The sequence below is a fragment of the Pyrus communis genome, chromosome 6, assembly GCF_963583255.1.
Source record: "Pyrus communis chromosome 6, drPyrComm1.1, whole genome shotgun sequence".
Taxonomy (NCBI): Eukaryota; Viridiplantae; Streptophyta; class Magnoliopsida; order Rosales; family Rosaceae; genus Pyrus; species Pyrus communis.
In genome coordinates, this window is record NC_084808.1 from 20,778,460 (window position 1) to 20,799,913 (window position 21,454).

Sequence of the window (21,454 nt, forward strand, 5' to 3'; positions counted from 1 at the left end):
AGTAATTTGCGAAGTTCGACCTTCATGGACGATGGGAGTAACGCACTAATAAACAATGTTCGAGGAACCTCAGCCGTGCCGACGTTCACTTCCTCTAACGGGTCCTTGACTTGAGGTCGATGGTCCTCGAGTTCGGCCGGCGCAGCCTGAACTTTATCGAAAGATAGAACGGGGCCGTTATCTGATTCGGCCAGAAATTCGATTAAATTGACGCCAGAATGTGGTTGCTTGGTAATGGCGTACCAATGGGCCAGCAGACGTTCCATTGTAGATGAAACCGCGGCCTGACGCCGTTCTTGTGTGGTGTGCTCAATCATCGGCATTGATAACCAAGTTCGCCAAGCCAAGTCTCGCCGAATCCTGTTGGACAGTCTCGGCGCCGACCTCAATCACTTTTTGCACTGAAATTCTCGTCGGCCGTCCATCCTCGTTAAGGCCTTGGAGGGTGATGTAGCCGACGTGATCATCATAATAGCGAGCCTGAATCATGTTGGTTTCAAATGGTTGGTTATCGGCCGGGTGAACTACGACCGATTTGCCATCCCAAAAGATGAGGACTTGGTATAATGATGAAGGAATGCAACTGGTTTGGTGGATCCAGTCGCGGCCAAGTAATGCGTTATAATCCGTCTTGGAATCAATGACAAAGAATGCCGTCATGTGTTGACGACCGGCAATGCTAACTTCCAGCGGGAGCACCCCTTTTGTCTGAGATTTGTCACCAACAAAGCTGCTCATAGTGATCCCTGACGGAATGAGTTCATTATCAGAACGGCGTAAAGCCTTCATGACGGATATTGGCATAATGTTGACCGTGGCTCCACAGTCGACAAATACTTTAGAAATGGGAAATCCTTCGATGTGTGCCGTGACGTACAACGGCTTCAGGTGTTGGAGATTAACCGAGGAGGAGCGGGGAAATAGCTCGGCCAAAGCTGCCTTAAGGTTATCTCCGCTTTGGTTTTCTCGGTCGTCGTCGTTTGCGACGAAGTCTACTTGTGTGGCTTCCTCGGCAACTACGTCCCCGTCCAAGAAACTCGACTGGTGGGTACTCGGTTGGAATTCAGCGGGTAGAACGTGTACCATACTAATCTCCATATGTTCGAGGACCGAGGGGCCCATTGGGTCATGGTCGTCGTCTTCCGGAGAACTATCCTCTGTAGCAATCGTCGGAAAATCCTCGATCAGACTTTTGAGTTCCTCGGTAAGAGCCGGTATCCGAGACGTGGGAACCAAATCGAGTGTGGGTGGGCCATTTCCTTCGACGATGTGGACTGCCGAAGATTTATGTTGGTCCTTTGTTACACGGGCTCGTTCTTCATATGCAATACGGGCGTTCCTCGTGTCTAGATAGGTATCCAATCGTGCTATCCGTTTTTCCTCGTCGGCCGTGAGGCCGAAGAGCGATACAGCTGAGAAGACTTCGAAATGATAGCGTAAATGCTGAAGGTCTTCGAGCGAAAAGGGTAATTCGGCGGCGTCGATATCTGTACAAGGATCGACCTCAAAACCAAGGACCCGAGCCTCCCGTATATGTTGGAACCTAGCTTTAATGGCTGGATCAGAAGTTTTCTGGATAATCTGCTCGGCATCAGGACAAGTTAGCGCTAAGTCGAGGGCTTCCTGGCATGCCTTGGGGAGTCCGTACAAATCATTTGCGGAGTATTTCTTATGAAATTCTCGCATGTATTCCATGGATGCACCGAGGAATGGAGGGTGTAAGTTGCGCCGTATTTTGATAAACGGCTCGCGCGTTGGTAACGGAGAAAGTTTCCTTTCGGCCTCTTGTGACGAGCTCTCGTTTCCCCAGGCCGGAGAAGGATCTTAATACGTTTCTCAGCTTCCTCAATAGTGGTTTCGAAATCAGCATCCGCTACTTTCTTCCCTTCGACTAACTCGGTCATGATAGTCGGGGTTGGCCGTTCGCCAATATCTTCCACGGCCTTTTTTGGTTGCCATTGGTTGGCCGGACTAGCTTGCGCTTCTTGTCGCCGAGCCATGCAATCTATCCGTTGGCGGCGACGTTTTTGAGATTTAGATAGCGCTGTATACAAGCCGGTTGGAGAGTTGTAACTGTACCAGCGTTAATCTGATGTCCTCGGTGGTTTGAAAGTTTTGCGATCGGCTGGTAATCCTGAACTGTTGGCATTGCGCGAGTAATAATCCTCATTATAGAAAGGTGCGTCGAAATCAAGACGCCGCCTGACCGAGGTCTGGTCTTTCGGCTGTACTTGTGGGCCGAGTCGATCAAACACTTGACGTCGTGGACCTAATCCCTTTGATGATGTAAGGGCCGTAGGTGATGTTGAAGATTTCCTCCCAGGTTCGACTGGTGTTTTACAATGGTCACATAAAACCTTCGAGCCACAAGTTCCGTCGGATTTTGACCTTGTCATCGGCTCCTCGGCGGGTCGCACTGATTGTTCCGTTGGCGGTGCATTTGAAAATATATCAAGCTTTAGTCTTGTTCGACCATTTGGTTGACGGATATGCTGCACCGGGACATATTCGGCCTTCCCTTTGTTCTTGGGAAGGTGGGCATCCACCATACCAATCGTTGTCGAAGGGAAAGGATTAACGTCGACCGCCATTTTTTCCGGAAATTTCAACTTTCCTTTTTCGATCCAGCTTTGAATTGTGTCCCGGAACACAACACAATTATTGGTTGCATGCTTATTAGAATTATGATACTTGCAGTATATCTTTCCTTTTAATTCATTGGCCTTGGGGATAGTATGCCCCGGCCGAAGCTTGATGATTTTTGCTGCCAATAACTGATCGAAAATTGCGTCAGCTTTGGTGATATCAAAAGTGTATACTTTTGATGACTTACCTGTTTCCTCGGCGGTCAAACGGGTTTTGGCGTCCTTGGTATTTACTTGCGCCAAAGCCTTGCAAACATAGGGTTTGTCTATTATGATCTCGGCCGCATCCACACTCGCATACTGAGGGTCTTCACTTTCGGCCGATGCATAGCTCACCGTGGGGTTCTTATACAACGTCCCCCGGGATGGTGACTTTGATATCTTTTCTTCTCGGAGCAGATACTCATATTGTTCGACGTGTTGAGCAAGTTCGTACATATCTCGAATATTTGCCCCCAGAAACTTCTTCTTGTACTCCACGTCCAATCCGTTGAGGGCGATCCTGACGAATTCCACTTCGGGGAGTGGTACTCGGCACCAATTCCTGGCCGATTTAAACCTTGTTAGGTATTCCATTGGAGATTCATCAGATGCTTGAGCCATCCTGGCCAAGGATGATACGGACATCTCCATCCCTGGCCGATAGAATTGTTCATGGAACTTTTCGACCAACTCTTCCCAACTCTGCACGGAGTTGGGTGGAAGATTAATGTACCAGGCGAAGGCTGAGCCTGTCAGTGAAAAGTTAAACAGCCGTAGTTTGTAGAAATCACTATTGACGTCCCCACACTGCGCTGTGAACCGAGCCACATGTTCTAGTGAGGATAAAGATGATTCCCCGGCGAAGAGGCTGAAATCGGGGATCTTAAATCCTCGTGGGTATTCAAACCTTTCCACATAAGCCGGGTATGGGTGAATGAATTTTGGAAACTTCGGCCCTTTCTTTAGGGCCGAATCAATCATTCTCTGGATTTCTGTCACGTTTATGGAAGCATCTTCATCTCCCTGGCTTGGTCCCTCGGATCTATTTCCTGGTCCTCTTCTCTCTAAGGGGACTGGCTGCGGTCGAGCGGACCCTCTCTCGGCTGGTATGGGCACATTTGTCGGGAACTGCCGCGGTTGGCCGACCTGTCCATCTTCGAAAGCTTTACTGACTAGTAGTTCAAGCATACGGGTCTGTGTATCGCTGTTACTACGTATTGCGTCTAGCAAATCATTCATCTTCTGACCAATCGACTGCTCGACCTGACGATATTGTTCATCCAGTCGTCTTCGAAGGAAAGTCCTAGTTGGTGGATCGGAACCTTCCCCGCCATCGTCATCACAATCTTCCACAATCCCTTCCATGAACATTCCAGCTGTTTGATTCGGGACTGCGGGGTTGTGAAGTTGCCCGCCGAGACAGACCTCATTCTCTCGGCGTGTTACACTTGTGGCCTCGGGCGGCGCAATTATGATCGAATTTTTTGTAGAGTGCAAATCCTGCCCAAGGCCTTGCACTGGTAAGTCAGTCGTTGACTTTCCCATGGTTGTTTTCTGCTTCGTAGACCGTGTCTCGATGGTCATGAACTCCGAAGGTTTAGCACAAATGGTCCCACTGGGCGTGCCAAAATGTTGACCCTGATAATTACAAAACCTACGTGGCGCGCAGGCCGAGTAACTAGTAAGCTAACTACGTCCTTCGGTTGAATGCGGGGCGTGCCAACTCGTCGGCCGAGCTCGGCCGAGGAGTACAATTTGTTGATGTCGCTTGGAGCGCGTCGTTGACTTCTGTATCTTGCGATTGCGACCGAGGAAGGAACGCTCTCGGTCTCTGAGTTCTACAGCCTGAAGACAAGGCTGCTAATTCTGCGGAGTTCAATAATCGTCGGAGCCCGATTCGGTCACCGTGATTATATTCGTGAGAGTATAAGCACGTCGAATCGAGACCAAGGTGTATGGGCACAAGTACTCGAACGTGATGTATGTCTTGATGGTAAACGTAGTTCGGCCGTCGGAATGCCGAACCCTGAAACCTACTTGCGAGTATCCAATCATAAAACCACTCGGCGTCCTGTACGCCGAGCAATGTGATTCGTAACACCTAACTATGCCGAGAAAGCTTAGCAAGATGACCTCTGCCAACAAAGGTTCGAAAACCTTTCTCGACCGAGACTTGGATAGATAATCGGTCGACCTCGACGCAGTGCTGTTTATCCAAACTGAAGGTGCTTCTCGGTCGGCTGATTCTGCGGCAGCAGTGCTGTTTATCCAAACTGAAGGTGCTCGCCGGGCGCTTCCACAGTGCTGTTTATCCAAACTGAAGGTGTGTCGGCAGGAAAAGAAAAGGAAAAATCTCAAGGTGTTTGAGAGGTTTTGCGCAGGGCAATTGTATGCTGATTGTGAAGGTCCTTTCTGTTTGCATGATTTCTTGTATTTATAGTGCCCTATTCCTTGAAACTGACTCCGATTTGGATTGGGAGTCCTTGTCCCATTTCGCTTCTTCTTCGAACAAACCTACTCCTACTGGGATTCTGAATTTTCCTTCGTTTCGGGACTTCATTCCATGCTGGTCGAGAATCCCAGTCGCAACAGGACTCCCTCGACCCTTCTGTTTATCTGGACCATTAATGATAGGATTTGGCCGACCCTGTTAGCTGGCCCGGGCCTTATTATTCGGCCCATAGCATCTGTTATTACCTTGGGCCGAGCACATCTGACTGCTCGGCCTGCCCAAGATTTTGGGCCCAAACAGAATGCTACCACAAAAACTGCCTCAGCGGGTTAAACAGTTGGTGTCCCTCTTTCTACACATGATTGTGCAGCTGCACTAAAAGTAACTAGTGTCCAACTTACTTGCCTCGCTTTAAGCAAGCGTGGTGCTGGCGCTCAAGGTAATCCCGACTTCTCTGATAGAGATGTTCTATGATTGACTATGTTGCCAATCGGCGCTATATATGACATCTTCGATCGACATTTTGAAAGTGTTTGACACCGGATAACGGAGATTAATTAAAGAGAACTCACAAATGAACACTCAAGGATAAACAACTGGCCATTTTAAGAAATCCACAAAAGAGATAAGAGTTTATGGATAGGAAGAAAAACACTCTTCACTAAACCAAGTTTAAAAGTAATTCTTAATTTCTAAATGATTTATTTACATACATGAGTAGGGGTTTTGAATAGTCTAGGCATGGAACAACCTTCAACCTTCTATGAATAGGTTACTAAGCATGAACTTAATGTAAGACTAATCATGAATTTAAATGAGAACATGAACCATCTTTGAATTAAATATGATGAATGCACCATGTAATAATTAGACGAGTCCAGATTCGGTAATAATATGACAAGTCCATATTCGGTGTCATACACTTCTGCTGCACAATAACTTGTCCCCGATTCTCTTCGTCTTCGCAACCATGATAAGGAGAAATGTCTGCAACATTGAAGGTTGTTGATACTCCATAGTCTCCTGGAAGTTCAATCTTGTAAGCATTGTCTCCGACACATTGGAGCACCTTGAAATGACCATCAGCTCGTGGTTTCAGCTTCCCATTCTTGCCTCGAGGGAACCTTTCTTTGCAAAGATGAACCCACACCAAATCTCCTTCTTTGAATGGAGCCGGCTTCCTGTGCTTGTTGGCTTGCCTTTGATAATTCTCATTTGCTTAATGATACGTTCCCGCACCTATTCATGTAATTTCTTTATATACTCGGCATGTTCTTCAGCAGCTCCACTGAATTGATAGCTTGTGGGTAGTGGAGCTAAGTCTAGAGGACTTATTGGATTCCGTCCATAAACTGTCATGAAAGGACTAGAATCAGTTGTCTGACTGGTAGATCAATTGTAGGCAAATTCAACTTGAGGTAAAACAAGATCCCATTGACGAATATTTTTACCCACCAAACTTCTTAACAAATTTCCCAAGCTTCGGTTTACCGCTTCCATTTGCCCATCCGTTTGGGGGTGATGGGAAGAACTAAACTGTGAAGTAGTGCCTAGCTTTCTCTAAAGAGTTCGCCAAAAATGCCCAACAAACTGAATGTCTCTGTCAGATGTGATTGTCTTTGGATGCCATGATGCTTGACAATTTCTCGACATTGTTATAACTCCAATAGGGCTGGAGTTGCACGATATTGCTAATTTCCAAGCGAAGTCCCCCAAGATAACGAGCAATGGTTTGCTCCTCTGGCTCAACAACGTTGCAGAGCATTCGGAGTTTGTCAAATTCTGTTGTATACTCCTCCACAAACTAATCTTTTTGCTTGAAATTGTGAAACTTAAGAAAAGAATCTTGTCGATAATTTTCTGGTGGAAATTTCTTCTTCAATTCTCTCCTCATCTTTTCCCATGTTACAATTTTTCTTTTTCCTTCACGAGCCCGCTGCTTCTTGAGATGTTCCCACCAAATTGAAGCATGTTTCTTCAATTTGATAGCCACTAGTTTCACTTTGCGATCTTCTGCCACATCCTTGTAATCAAATATTCTTTCCATGGTATTGATCCAATCCATGAGTTCTTCAGGCTGCATCTTGCCTTCAAATTCTGGAATGTCAACTTTGATGTCAAAATTTTGTTGAAAATGATGACGATGTCTACAATCATTCTCATCATCCGAGACTCAATCATCACCACCACCAAAAGGATTCTCCTCCTCTTCATCGGATCCATCATTCTCTGTTTCATGACGGGGATCATCATGTTCCAGAGGTTCATAGCACTCAAGATGCTGCTGAAGCTGCTGCACTTGTCTCCTTAGGTCATCCATCTCAATGTCACGCAGATGTCTCTCACGATGTGGTGAGTACTGGCAAGCTTGTCGGCCTCCACGACGCCCATGCCTCCCAACCATGATCGGATAGAGCTCTGATTACCAATTTGACACCGGATAACGGAGATTAAAGAGAAACCACAAGTGAACACTCAAAGATAAACAACTCGTCACTCTAAGAAATCCACCAAAGAGATAAGAGTTTACGGATAGGAAGAAAAACAGTTTTCACTAAACCAAGTTTAAAAGTAATTCTTAATTTCTGAATGATTTATTTCCATACTCGTAGGGGTTTTAATAGTCTAGGCATGGAACAACCTTCAACCTTCCATGAATAGGTTACTAACCGTCACAGGGTGTTGTCCAAACATATTGGATCATTGTATATCAAATCCCGGAATGTTGGAAACTTCGTTGTTAAATTGTTGAAAGAAAGGTTGTTTGATGTAAATACTTCGTAACACAATAAATTTGAAACCACTACTAGTTTACTGGACCATGTACTAATTTATGCAGAAAAGATCAGTGGCCTGGGAAACAAACTAAAAAATTAGTTAATCAATTACATTAACTACAGGCACACAATCTTCTGCAAGAATTGAGACCGGGGCTAGCTAATGTCTATTTTTCCGGCAATATCTTAACATGCATGTTAGAAGGTAGGGGCTCCTATGGTTACATCAAACGAGTCACTCGAAACGTATATCTCCGGCCGCAACGGCTTTGTCGAACCACAGTCGTTTAGGATTGACACTCTGCTACCCTAACAGTCGTTGAATCGGACCCAGTTTTCGACTGGCTATGTTGTTTTCGGGGCAACTTGCGATGCTGAGAAATTTGGAATAACCAAGCAAGCACTGTGGTTTTGGATCATTATGTATGGTGGAGCTTAAAATTGGTTATCTGTCTCCTATTCTGCCACAGTACAGATAGCGAAGGAAATTGATGACCATTCGTAGAGGAAACACTCTTCCGATCCACTTGCAAAATGAGCAAGACAAGCTTCCGCTGCGCAAAGTTGTTAGAGTAGCGGTATTCTTTATTTTACATAAGATTAATCTGATTGTAGAACAAATATTTGATTATTCACAGATTATCGATAATGCGTGGATATTATTTATCGTTATTAAAATTTACATGTATGTTGTATGCATCGAGATTGTGATGCGCTTAAATCCAATACGTTGGACTGAGCGAGCGATACATTGTGGAAAGAAGACAAATTGGCCTTGAGCTATAAGATCGCATAGGTACACACTCTTCCAAAGAAAAAAACAAACACTTTCCTCTTAGGAATAAGTATAAAGCAACAAAATACTATTGTTCAAAAAGAAAGCAACAAATAAAGAGAAGTGCTCAAGATGTCAAAATTTAAACCAAACGTAAACAACTAAGGCGTATTTTCTGAAAGTTTGTGATTCAAATAGTAGAATCTACGCAAATTATATTTTTCTAGACAAAAAAAATGAAAATAATGTTTGTCTACAAACATAACACCATTTCAAGGGTATTTAGAGCCATTCGAATTAGAACTTCAAGAAATTTTATGCTTCTAATAGTTTTGAGTAGTACCACATGCATAATTGTACTTAAATTGTATATAACATATCCTAAACAACGAAAATAAAACCGAATATAAAACCAAAAATTGTACGGATGAAGATATGCATATCTCGTCCACTTTCTCATGCCTTAAAAGTAAAAAGAAGAAACATTTACAAACATTGGCTTAATTTCTTAGTGGAAAAAACAAATTTAAATTTAAAAATATTAAAAAAAAAAAAAGCGAAAAAAAAAGAAAAAAGAAAGAAAGAGGCATTGAAGGGTGACACTCAAGAAGAGGCTTCCCTACACCATCTTCTGCCCACAATACAGCCGAGAACGAGGCCTTTCCTGTTCCTCTACCACCGAACACAACCCCCCTGCCGTCACTCTTCTCTATCCTGCGCCTCCCCTCTTAACCCACCCCCCACCCTTAACCTGCGCACCCTTTCCCCCCTATACCTTCCCCTCCCAATTTCCATTAAAACCTAGGATTCCCCTCCTCTCAGCCTCTTCCCCCAAATTCGGAGTCCTGAAGGGTCTTTGAGTTTCGGGTTAGGGTTTTTGAGAGATGTGGGATGCTTCAGGCATTGATGAATCTGCTCTCTCTTTGCTGGAAGCCATTTGGGCGCAGCGACGGTGAGGGACTTGGCTCTGTCGGAATCGTCGGCGCTGCGAACATCGGAGGCGGCGGTGGAGGACGAGATGGCAAAGATAATTTGCTTTGGTTCCGAGATTTCGGAAAGTACGCGTGGGGCGATTTCTCCATGGCGGTGGTCCAAGCCAATCAGGTGCTCGAGGACCAGAGCCAGATCGAGTCTGGACCCTTTGGAACCTTCGTCGGCGTATACGACGGACATGGCGGCCCGGAGACCGCTCGATACGTTTGCGACAATTTATTTAGACATTTCCAAGGTTCGTGATCCCCAACCCTCTCAAATATATATGATTTTTAGATTTGAATGGCATGGTTTCGAATTCGCCACGTCTTGGTGGAGAAAGTGTGATTGTTAATTTGTGGATCGGAATTGTTAATCGTGATGTTTGTTAAAGCTGTGAGCTTTTTGTTTAAGTTGTGATTTTGATTGGTCTTTTGAGTTTGGATCACGGATTATCTCTGCATACAATGCTTTGGAAAGTTGAATATATATCTCTGCGCGTAGAATTTGCTAAGCGAGTAAAAAAATTGTGGGACACTGCCTGGTTCTTCGTTGTAATGCATAGTTTTCGTTTCCTGTTGTTTTTATTTTACTTTAGTTGGGCAGTTTTGGGGTCGGGTTTCCTGTTTAACTATTGAAGAATGAGCCGCTCTTATGTTGGCTATCTTAGGCATTGTGTTTATGCAGCAATATCAGCGGAGTCTGAAGGTGTTGTGACAGCAGAGACTATCCAAAATGCTTTTCTCCGAACAGAGGAAGGGTTTACTGCCCTTGTTTCGGAGCTGTGGGGTACTAGACCCCAAGTAGCAACTGTCGGGTCATGCTGTCTGGTTGGAGTAATATGTCAGGGGACCCTATTTGTGGCAAACTTGGGAGATTCACGGTGTGTGTTGGGGAAGAAAGTGGGCAACACTGGGGAAATTGCTGCGATCCAGTTGTCCACTGAACACAATGCAAATCTCGAGGAGGTTAGGCATGAGCTGAAAGATTTGCACCCACATGATCCTGAAATTGTCGTTTTAAAGCATGGAGTTTGGAGAGTAAAAGGGATAATCCAGGTATTTTTTATTTATATTGTTCATCCAAAAGCTCATTAGTTTAGGTGTGCATTGATCTGTAACTACCTACAGTTATGTCATCAGTGTTTCTGTTCTCCTACCTGTTGTTTCTGAAGCCAATATTTGTCGAAATGGTGCAAGAACCCTAGTCCTAGCCTCCTAGGTTTTGTGTATGCGGTGTTTAGTCTGAGAATTTCTATCCTATGTCTGTCATGCATCTGCAGAGCTGTATTGCATCTTATGCTCGTCCTGTTTAGGATCCGGCAATAAGAATTACTGAAAGCTTAGAATTGTGAAGGATTAGGAAGCCCTTTGATGAGCATTTTGAACTAAGATAGAGTAGTCTAATTTATTCATTAGCTTCTAGCTTTGTTTATAACTTGAGATAACACCCTCGCTGATTCATAATATCTTCAATAAGTTTGATTTTACCTGATTCAACCAAATTTTGTGAGGTGAATGGGTTGTTTTGCAAGGTCTAATTGAAATCATGGTTGTTTGTCTGATAGGCAAGAGATAATGAACTTAAAGGTTGTTGATTTGTTCCCAAGTTAAAATTTGCCCCAGTGCCAAGTTTTTTTTTATTAGATGTGTATCTATTTTGCAACAACAACAACAAAGCCTTTTCCCACTAAGCCTGTATCTATTTTATTTTGCAATTGTTGAAAATCATAGGAGTTCAAATGTATAAATACTTAGTATTTTCTTAGATCTACATAAGCCTGTTATCTTGCTAGAATCCTTCTGGAAGGAGATTTTTGGGCTATATTATGAATGTTTTGTTATAAATGTTCATAAGTTTGTTCATTCTTAAATAGTGATGTTTTGCAATAACTCCTTGCATTTATTTGATGTAGGTATCTAAATCTATAGGTGACGTATATATGAAACATGCACGGTTTAACAGGGAGCCAATTAGTGCAAAATTCAGACTTCCCGAACCAATGACCATGCCTATCTTGTCTGCCGAACCAACCATTCTTTCTCATCCCCTCCATCCAAATGATTCTTTCCTTATATTTGCTTCTGATGGTCTATGGGAACACTTGAGTAATGAAAAAGCGGTTGAGATTGTCCACAATCATCCACATGCAGTAAGATTCTGACCTTTTCAGTTTTTAGTCATATTAAATAATTCTTATTTTCAATCACATTCATGTCATACTTTCTTACCTGCCTTGGTGTAGATCAAATGTCCTTAAAGAATGATCGCAATAGAAGAAGTATATTTGAATGGATGGCCAGACGAAACATATAGGTTTCAATATTCTTGAAAATATTTATCTTTATTCCTCGCTGTCGCATTTTTATCTGATATTGATGCTTGTGCCGACTTGAGTTTTGAATACCTATTGACGGAAATATAGATGTAAGGATAAATACTTTGCCTTTTAATTTGCAACTTAGGGAAGTAAAAAGAAGCATTGGCTTTGAGCCGATGCTTTAAGCATTTTCTGGTATCTGATACTTATTGTTTATATCTGTTTTAATGAGATTATATGCTGTTCTTGATCTCTGATGCTGACTAGTACCTGTGTTGGCAGGGAAGTGCCAAGCGGCTTGTTAAGACGGCTCTCCAAGAAGCTGCAAGGAAAAGAGAGATGCGATATTCAGATCTTCGAAAAATTGACAAGAAGGTCAGACGGCATTTTCACGATGATATAACTGTCATTGTTTTATTCTTAAACCATGACCTAATATCCAGAGGCACAGCGCAAGAGCCCCCAGTATCAATAAAAAGTGCCCGTGACCACTGATACGTTTATGAAATCAAACATGTCTCTGCTGCCCCTGATTTTGATACGTGCGTGAACGATCATACTACTATCGGGAGAAATAATTTCCAGGATGAATTGGCTAGACAAACCACCGGGATCCAGAGATGATGGTTGATTTTTGAAGAGGCTTTTCAAGTTTTAATGTCAGAAGAGTAACTTAATTACAGAGTCGTATAATTCCATGTTTATGTCGTATCTAAAATGAATGTTGTAGTTGGTTTGGTTGCCTCTCGGAAACAGAATGCGAGAGCCGCAGTGTCAGTATAAATTTTTTCCTTTCAAAAGTACAGCTACACCTCTTGTTCTATTCATTACCAGGGAACTCTTTTAACTGCTTGTAACGGCAATTGCATCCTTTGGAAAGGGCAAGGGCAAGACATTTGAATTGACTTTGGGCAACTCCATTCGTTGGGTATGGGCAAGGGCAAAGACAATTATTATTCACTTATATACATTTTAAATTTTTTAATGTTTTGTTGGCTTTATCTTCCCCTTGTCGTTATTATCTTATATTTCCAATGAGATTTTCTCGTCATGTGTGATTATTCATGAATACTACTCGCTCAAACTTTTGATGAGATTCTCAACCATTTATAGTGTCACGTGCAAAAATCTTCTTCTACATGTGTTGCACTCTCATTTCTTTCCTGTGATTGAATAATGAGTTACTAGCACTCAAGTCTCAAGCAAAGCAACGTCCTTGGGTGTAACGTCTTTTCCAATTGATCAACTTGCTTTCTCTCTAATTTTTTTTGTAACAAAAGTACTTGGAAAGTGGAAAACAAATATAAGAGATTGTAGTAAAAATAAAAAGGTTCTAAAAGACGCTAGGCGCTAGTTAGACGATGGGCTGCGGCCTAGCGTTTAGGCGAGTAGATCTATTATATTTCGTATAAATAAATGTCTGTTTATACTTAAAATATATATAATTTTATCATAAACTACAAAATAGAATGATATATATAATATGAAGTATTGGAATATAAGGGAAAAACATGAGAAACAAGCATATAATGTGTGTTCATTTAAGTATTCAATAAGTCTCTTACAATTTATTAGAAAAATAAAATATAAAATGAAAGTTATTTATTTTCTGTCTAAGAGTAGCAACCTAGACGGTTGCCTAGGCGGGTGCCTAGGCGGTCTAGGAGAGTGCCTAAGCAGGTCTAGACGCCTTTCTTAATTTTTAAATGTCTAGGCATTAATCGAGACAGTGGCTAACCGCCTAACATCTAGGTGGAGATTTTTAAAACAGTGAAAATAAATAATGAGTTGTAGTGTGGGGAATGAAGAAGATGGTTGAGTTTTTATAGACTTAATTGTTCTTTTTATTTAATTTTTTACAGTTAGATTAATCATGATTGTTCCATGTGGCACAATAGTAGGATTTTCGAGGAATAAAAAATGACGGTTTAGAAATCCAACAATCTAGGACACGCAGGGCAAAGAGCCATTGGACTCTGTCGGCTGGCGTATGTCGCAAGGCCTGCCCTCCACTGACTAACGCCGTTCCATGTGGAGTCATGAGTGGACTCATGGGCGGGCAAAAGTTGGCTGGACAGCACAACGGAATTGACGGAGCCCCCGAATCGCCATGGCCCGCTGAAGCAACTTTTTTATGTTTTGGGCAGTTAAACGGCTCTTACCTCTGCTGGGAATAGCTGGAATTGCTCTAATAAGCGAATCCGATAAATATATGTTGTTTATTTCAGCATAAGTTGGGGTCGATATTTATGTTGTGAAAACATAGTTCATTGATTGTACTTTGCATCCATGAAGTCTTGGGATGCCAATGCATACAACAAAGAGGAAAGTCACGAGGGGCAAATATTTGTCATGGTGGAATACCACTGGTATAATTGCATTATGTGTTAAAATATAAATTATATTATTATATCATTGGGTGGAATATTATCAGATCGTCCAATTATATTATAACTTATGGTTACGTGATATATGACATTTTTGTATCAGATAGTAATTTTTTACATTAAATATTGCATTGATAATACTATTTGTTTACTATTACCATCATTTTAATAGAAACATGGTCCCTGCTTTGCGTTTTGACCAACATGGACAAGGTTGGATTAGAGCAATTTGCTCTCAGCAAAACATCAACTTTCTTAAACAAATTAAACTACAGCAGATTGAAATGGTTCCGGCTTGTTTCAGCATTCTCTTAAACGAAAGCTTTCGCAGATCCGGTTTCCCCCCTGAATTTCTTGTTTCCAGCTCTATCGTTCAAACCGAGCCACGGAGGAGAATAAAAAATGATGCAGCCAGGAAGAGGACGAGAAAGAGGAAAAAATTAATTTTTGGCTAAGATCAAGTGTAGCATCTGTTCTTATCAGTTTAATATCTGATACGTGAGTCAATAGTCCACACGATATTAAATTAATTTATTTAGAGTGAGGGTTCACTATAATAACTTGCGGAGACCTCGTGTGTTGTCTAAGCATTGCACTACTGCTCGGGCCGGCACAACCCACCAAATCATAGGTTAGTCGTTAACAGCCCAACCTAATTATGTTTTTGTATTATCACAGTTTAGGTTAGAATTTAGAAGCCGAACGTAGCCCATTACTCAAGTATTTATTTTAACATTTGACAGTTCACACCCAAAGAAACGGCCTCTCTTAGAGCTGGTTTGGTATTGCTGTGCTTTAAAAAAAAACTGTTTCTATTGTGCTGTGAGAATAAGCAGCTGTGAAATAAAGCAGCAGAGTGTTTGGTAAACTTTTTTGTAAAAGTTCTTTTGAAAAAAAAAAAAAAAAACTGTATTATAGTGTTGGGTAAACTTTTATGTAAAACAGATGTGAAAAAAAATCGTTTTTCAAAGCTGGGTTTTGCAGCTTCTTGTTTTTGGCTTTTTTTCACCCAAAAGTGTGAAAAAAAAGCTGAAGCTGAATGTTTACCAAACACAAAAAACAACTCCCAGCTTTTTTTTATACCAACTTTTTTCAGAATCATCCCAGTACCAAACCAAGTCTTAAATGCCCGAAGGAGATGCTCTGGATAATCCTTGATACAAGCGACGCTGTGCTGTGATTCCACTGAAAATCTCAACTGCTGCATCAATCCCCTCGTTCGCTGCACTCACCACTGACACATCCGCTGCAGAGTCTATGCAATCAACTGCAACCAATCGTTTGTCAAGCAATTAACATCAATTTAATCCAATATCTAATCTCACTTAGTCAGCAAAAAATCAGTTAAATTTGTCAGCAAAAAATCAGTTAAATTTTAGTTAATCATTTCCTGCAAGAGCGTAAACCAGAGAAAGGTTCCTGATATGAACCACATCTTCGAAGCTTGCGCCGCAAATGAGCTTGACCCATTTGCCATTCTCAAGAGATTTTGCTGGAGCGGAGGTTTTTGATGGAATCCCAACAGTTCTTATGAGATTCTTCACTTCTTCAAGACCTTCGCTGCTTGTAACCTTCAATTTGGCTGAAATTTTTAGCACAAAACTTAACTGTTAGAGAGAGAGAGAGAGAGAGAGAGAGAGAGAGAGAGAGATGAGAGAGGAGAGAGGAGAAAGGAGAGAGGAGAGAGAAGAGACCTTGGTGTTGGTGGTGAGGAGAAATTGAAGCATTGCAGAAGAAGCTCAAAGCCATCATCTCAAACATCCATTAACGGATATTTCCCAAGAGCTGTAGTTTCAGTTATGTACTTTCACTAATTTTTTTTCTATTTTTTTATCTTATTAGCTTAATGCATTTGCTTTTCTGTGTATGCTTTGCGGGAGCTGCGGAGAGGCTTTAGGTGAACTTGGGTTGAAGTACGAGGACAGAAAGAGTACTTCGAAATAGTGCATTAGAATCCCACATCGACCACGGAAGAAAGTAGAAGAACGAAACTGCGTATAAAAACGAATGCCCATTATTGACATAAGCATACCTTTCTCGGCCTTTTGGCTAAGATCAAGTGTAGTATCTGTTCTTATCAGTTTAATATCTGATACGTGGACCAATGGTCCACACGATATTAAATTAATTTTTTTAGGATGAGAGCTCACTACAGTAGCTTGCTATTGGAGCTTTCGTGTGTCGTCCAAGCGTTGCACTACTGCTCGGGCCTGGCACAACCCACCAAATCCTAGTTTTAAATTTTCATGGCCCAACCTATATTAAGTAATACCAATCAGTCCCTGTTGGAAGCCAATTTTGTAGCGATGCTTTAGTTGTTCATTTTTATTTTAGACCTTCTATCCTCATGCCAGCTCGTATGTGCTTTAAGATTCTCTTCCCTTAATTTGCCAAGGGGCTTCACTTTTTAATTTTCACACAAGGTTTCAAAAACGTCAGAACAGCCATTTTAGTTTGTCACTTGTATATATTATCCCCTTTTACTTCTGAAATTGAAGTTCCAATTAGCTTTTGGCAATACCATCTACATTTTGCTGTTTGTATACGTTTCATATCCCACATCGGCTGCACAAAAAACGTGGGAGAAACAAGATAAGTATAAAATACAATACAACACACTTACATTGTAGATATGTATGTTCATTATTTGATTTGAGGGAAGCCAACATGTCTATGTAAGCAATGACATTATTGTTTATACATGTATAATGTCATTGCTTGTACATGCATAAAGTAATTTACTCAAATCAAATAATGGATGTCTATATTTATAAGTTGAGACACTTTCTAAGCACTTGCTATTGTAAGTATGAGTGAGGTCGACTCTTTTTCAGTGTTGTTGCTATTATAAGTATGCATGTATGAGTAAGACTAACTTTTTGCAATGTCAATAACAACCGTTTACAAAAACAAACAGAAACCAAATGCCGTTTACTTTCACTAATTTGCTTTAGTTTGACAATGAACTTAAGAACAGATCTATGATTCTCTGTATCCATGGACTCTGTTTCCATAATCCCATACCCCTTAACGAATGTAAAATCCCCAATCCCAGAAACAATCCCAATCCCAGACTACTTCCTCAATTTTCTCCATCCGTGGATATGACATTCTTAGTTTACCTTTATACAACTAAAAAACTATATCATATTCATAAAATATGATTTGTTTATGCATTGTTAAAACCTAACACACTTAGTTTAATTAGCAATATTTTTCTCTCAGCTGTAGAAAAAGTGGTTTCTAGCTCGAATCCTTCATTTTCTTAATAAACAATAACAAAAATGAATGTACTTAAAAATTTATAAGGTTCATATTTATTACGTAGGTGACAAAGGAAAAATATGAGGCCATTGAAAATGGGAATCTGTTTGGATATTTTCAAAAAGTTGACCTAGAGTCCTAGATAATATTTTCAAAAAGTCTCCAACTGTTGTCCGCCAAAAATGGAGATCCTTTTAGATAAAGGCTTATATATATCATCTGGGACTAGGTCAATGCGAATGACAATTTAGTGGTTTCTCTGTCTTACCAAAACTTCTATGTGAAGAGATGGCCTAGTAACATGTATTGAGAATAGTGTCAGGCATCTTTTAGCCGAGGTGGGGGAGTTCGTTGAACTGGAGGACCCAATGACTGGTTAATACTGGAAATCCACTCATCACTAGGTGTTGGCTACCAAGATCTGGAGATACGGACTAATGGATTGAATTTAGGTATGAACGGCTCCAAGACTTTTGTTACAAATGTGGGAGAATTGGGCATATCAGCATTGAGTGTTCATTCCGGCCCAACCGTGGGGGGAGAGAAGGGCGGCGGGCTATGGAGAATGGACCAAAGCAAAACAGCCAAGGGGAATATGAAAACAGGCAGCCTAACATGATCGTCCCCGGGGAATGCCGGAAGGATGGGGCAATTCGTGAGCGACAGAATAAGGCATCACAAATGGGAGGGGAATTAGTGAACGAAGCAGCGCGTGGTGGGTAGGCAAGTGAGAAGAGATCCCCTGACATCCTCTGCGGAACTCACAGACCAAGGTTCCCTGAACCTAGAACCCTATTTGTTGGCAGCACGAGAAGTAAGGAACACAACGGCTTTTTCCAGGTGATAATTGGTGGGACCTTACCACATAAGGCTCATAATATAATTATGAGAGGTGATGGATTTGGATATGGCTACCCTAATTTGATTAGGTGGGATACTCAAGCCCACCCAGAGGGGGGATTGTGTGAGCATTCAAGACCTGGTGGAACAATGTATGAGATAGGAGCCTGCTACACTTGACAGACCCCAATTATGTGAGTCATCTTCATCTGGTGGCCAACATAGTAACCCAATAATGCAGATGATCTTTATAGACCTATCCCCGAGTCTTGTAATCTCTAATATGGCTATTCCATGTAAGGTGAAGATAGCCCAAGGAAAGCCCAATATCTTTGAATAGATAGGTTTGAAGCAAAGCAATGACAATAAGTCTTATCTGGGAGTGCAATCTCCCAAGAAAAAAGCCAAAGTTAGGGAAGACATCATAATACATGGAAGAAGGAAAAAGAGTTATTTTGATGGTATGTTCCAGTAAGAACAATGGTCTACAGTTGAGAATGCGATCCTTGTAAAGGAGGACCTGCAAGATGTCTCAGTGATAGAAGAAGACAATATCTGGAACTACCTTGACAGTATTGCTGAGGATGAAAGTCATGAGCGAAAGGCTGGAAAATAACCCCAGGGTGGTGGCGGCGGCTGGCCTCAAACAGCCGCAAAATCGATATGATGTGTCACATCTCGGCCTGGGCCCCCACCACATCTCGGGTTCGACTCCACCGTAGCACGATATTGTCCGCTTTGTACCCCAACCACGCCCTCATAGTTTTGTTTCTGGGAACTCACACGAGAACTTCCCAGTGGGTCACCCATCCTGGGGATGCTATCGCGCGAACTCGCTTAACTTCGGAGTTCCTACAGAACTCGAAGCCAATAAGCCCTCAAAAGGCCTTGTGCTAGGTAGAGATGGGAATATATAAAGGATCCACTCCCTTGAGCGATGTGGGATGTTACAATCCACCCCTCTTAAGGGCCCGACGTCCTCGTTGGCACACTTCCGACCAAGGATTGGCTCTGATACCAAATTGTCACATCCCAGCCCCGGCCCCACCACATCCCGGGCTAGACTCCACCGTAGCACGATATTGTCCGCTTTGGGCCACAACCACACCTTCATGGTTTTGTTTCTGGGAACTCACACGAGAACTTCTCAGTGGGTCACCCATCCTGGGAATGCTTTCGCACGAACTCACTTAACTTCGGAGTTCCTATAAAACCCGAAGCCAGTGAGCTCCCGAAAGGCCTCGTGCTAGGTAGAGATGGGAATATACATATAACGCATAGATGATCCACTCCCCTGGGCGATGTAGGATGTTACATGATGCACCTCTTATGGATAGTGGTTTAGGGTCGAACATGGTGGTTTGAGCCATTCACAAGCTTATACGGAAACATAGACCCTCTGTGGTGTTTTTATTTGAAACCAAGAAAAAAAGCCATATATTACAAGGGATCAGAATGAGAATGAGGTATACTCATGGATGGGATATTCCACCGGTGGAAACGACTGGTAGGTTAAGCCTCTGGTGGAACGATCATGTGGAAATTCATATCAAAGTTATGACTAAGAATTTGATCCATACCATGATACGGGAGAATGATCATTGTGATTGGTTTCAAGCCTCATGGATATATGGCACTTCTTATAAGGCAGATAAGAGGGAGTTCTGGGATTGGCTTACTAGGATGCTAGAGCCCACTGCTGACCTTTGGTTTTGTGGATGGGACCTTAATGAGTTCTTATGGGAATTTGAGAAATCGGGCAGTAGGGAGGATTTCCACACAAGACCAAGATATCTTTAGAAGTTTATGTCTACTATGAGATTGATTGACTTAGGTTTTAGCGGCTTAAACTTCACGGGGCACTAGGAATAATACCCTAGTGCATAAACGTCTCAATTGGGGCCTAGTTAATGGAAGTTGGCAATCTCATTGCATAGTGTGTGGCTCAGACCACTATCCGTTACTCTTGAGCACGGAGCCAGCTATTCCTAAATGAAAGAAACTTTTCAGATTCGAGGCCTTTTGGCCTTAGGAGGATGAATGCAGGGTGGCGATTGAGAATAGTTGGAGTATCAGGGGTGGTCTAGGTGAGGTGGACTATTGGTTAAGGTGCATTAATTCTTACAAGGGGAATCTTCTGAACTGGAGTAAATCTCGTTTTAGGAAAAGGCAACAGGAGATTGGGACTCTTAGCCGCTATCTGGAACAGCTGCAATGTAGATGGAAAGACAATGAGGATGAGATTAAAGGTGTCACTGCTCGGATGGATAAATTGGAGGAAAAAGACGAGAATTTCTAGCATCAACAATCCCGTATCAAATGGCTGCAAGCGGGCAATTCGAACGCCTACTTTTTTCACCAAATTACTATCCAACGCCGCCGCTTTAATAAAATTAAGAAAATGTAGGATGCGCAAGGGAATTGGAAGAAGGGATCAGTCGATATCTAACGAGGTGGTCAATACGCATTTCAAGTGTATCTTCACCTCTTGGGCAGTCGGGAGTGGGGATCGGTTTGAATAGTGTGCAACCATCTGTCACTGAGGAGATGAACTCTCATTTTTCGAGCCCGATTGATGGCTAAAATCAAGGCGGTCATTTTTCAGATGGGTAGTCTGTGGGCCTCGAGCCACAATGGTTTCCACGGGGTGCTTTTCCACTCCTACTGGGATATTATTCAAGGGGAGGTAAACGCAATGGTTCGTGCTTTTGCTAATGGTGATGACAGCCCAAGGAAACTTAATTCAACCCATATTGTTTTCAGTCGAAAAGTTGCAAACCCGATTCCGGTGGGACAATTCCATCCGATTAACCTATGTAACTATTCGTATAAAATCTTTTCGAAGATCTTGGCTAATCGATTGGAGCCCTGGTTGCCATCCCTAATATCCTCGAGCCAGAATGCCTTTGTTAGGGGAAGACAAATTCATGATAATATTCTAGTAGCACACGAGGTCTTCCACTTTCTAAAACTCTGAAAAGTCAAGACGAAGTTTGAATTAGCAATGAAGATTGATATGAACAAGGCCTATGACAGGATA

General features: G+C 42.2%; 1 protein-coding gene, 1 non-coding gene and 1 pseudogene across 3 annotated transcripts; all 3 read left to right on the plus strand.

Annotated features, from left to right (window-relative positions):
- Positions 1–9,072: 9,072 nt before the first annotated feature.
- On the plus strand, positions 9,073–12,908 carry LOC137736988 (probable protein phosphatase 2C 42). 2 transcript variants are annotated; one of them, XM_068476322.1, is made up of 4 exons: positions 9,073–9,859; positions 10,291–10,661; positions 11,519–11,755; positions 12,191–12,908. In XM_068476322.1, exons 1-4 carry the CDS (start codon positions 9,523–9,525, stop codon positions 12,416–12,418), a joined length of 1,173 nt encoding a protein of 390 aa, XP_068332423.1. In that variant the 5' UTR covers positions 9,073–9,522; the 3' UTR covers positions 12,419–12,908. The 2 variants fall into 2 exon arrangements, with proteins under 2 accessions (XP_068332423.1, XP_068332424.1); XM_068476323.1 differs by having other exon boundaries at positions 9,077–9,859; positions 12,206–12,908.
- Positions 12,909–14,749: 1,841 nt separating this feature from the next.
- LOC137738505 (U2 spliceosomal RNA) lies at positions 14,750–14,931 on the plus strand (annotated as a pseudogene).
- Positions 14,932–16,338: 1,407 nt separating this feature from the next.
- On the plus strand, positions 16,339–16,534 carry LOC137738499 (U2 spliceosomal RNA). Its single transcript, XR_011068949.1, has one exon. It is a non-coding gene; the product is annotated as a U2 spliceosomal RNA (small nuclear RNA).
- Positions 16,535–21,454: the final 4,920 nt, after the last annotated feature.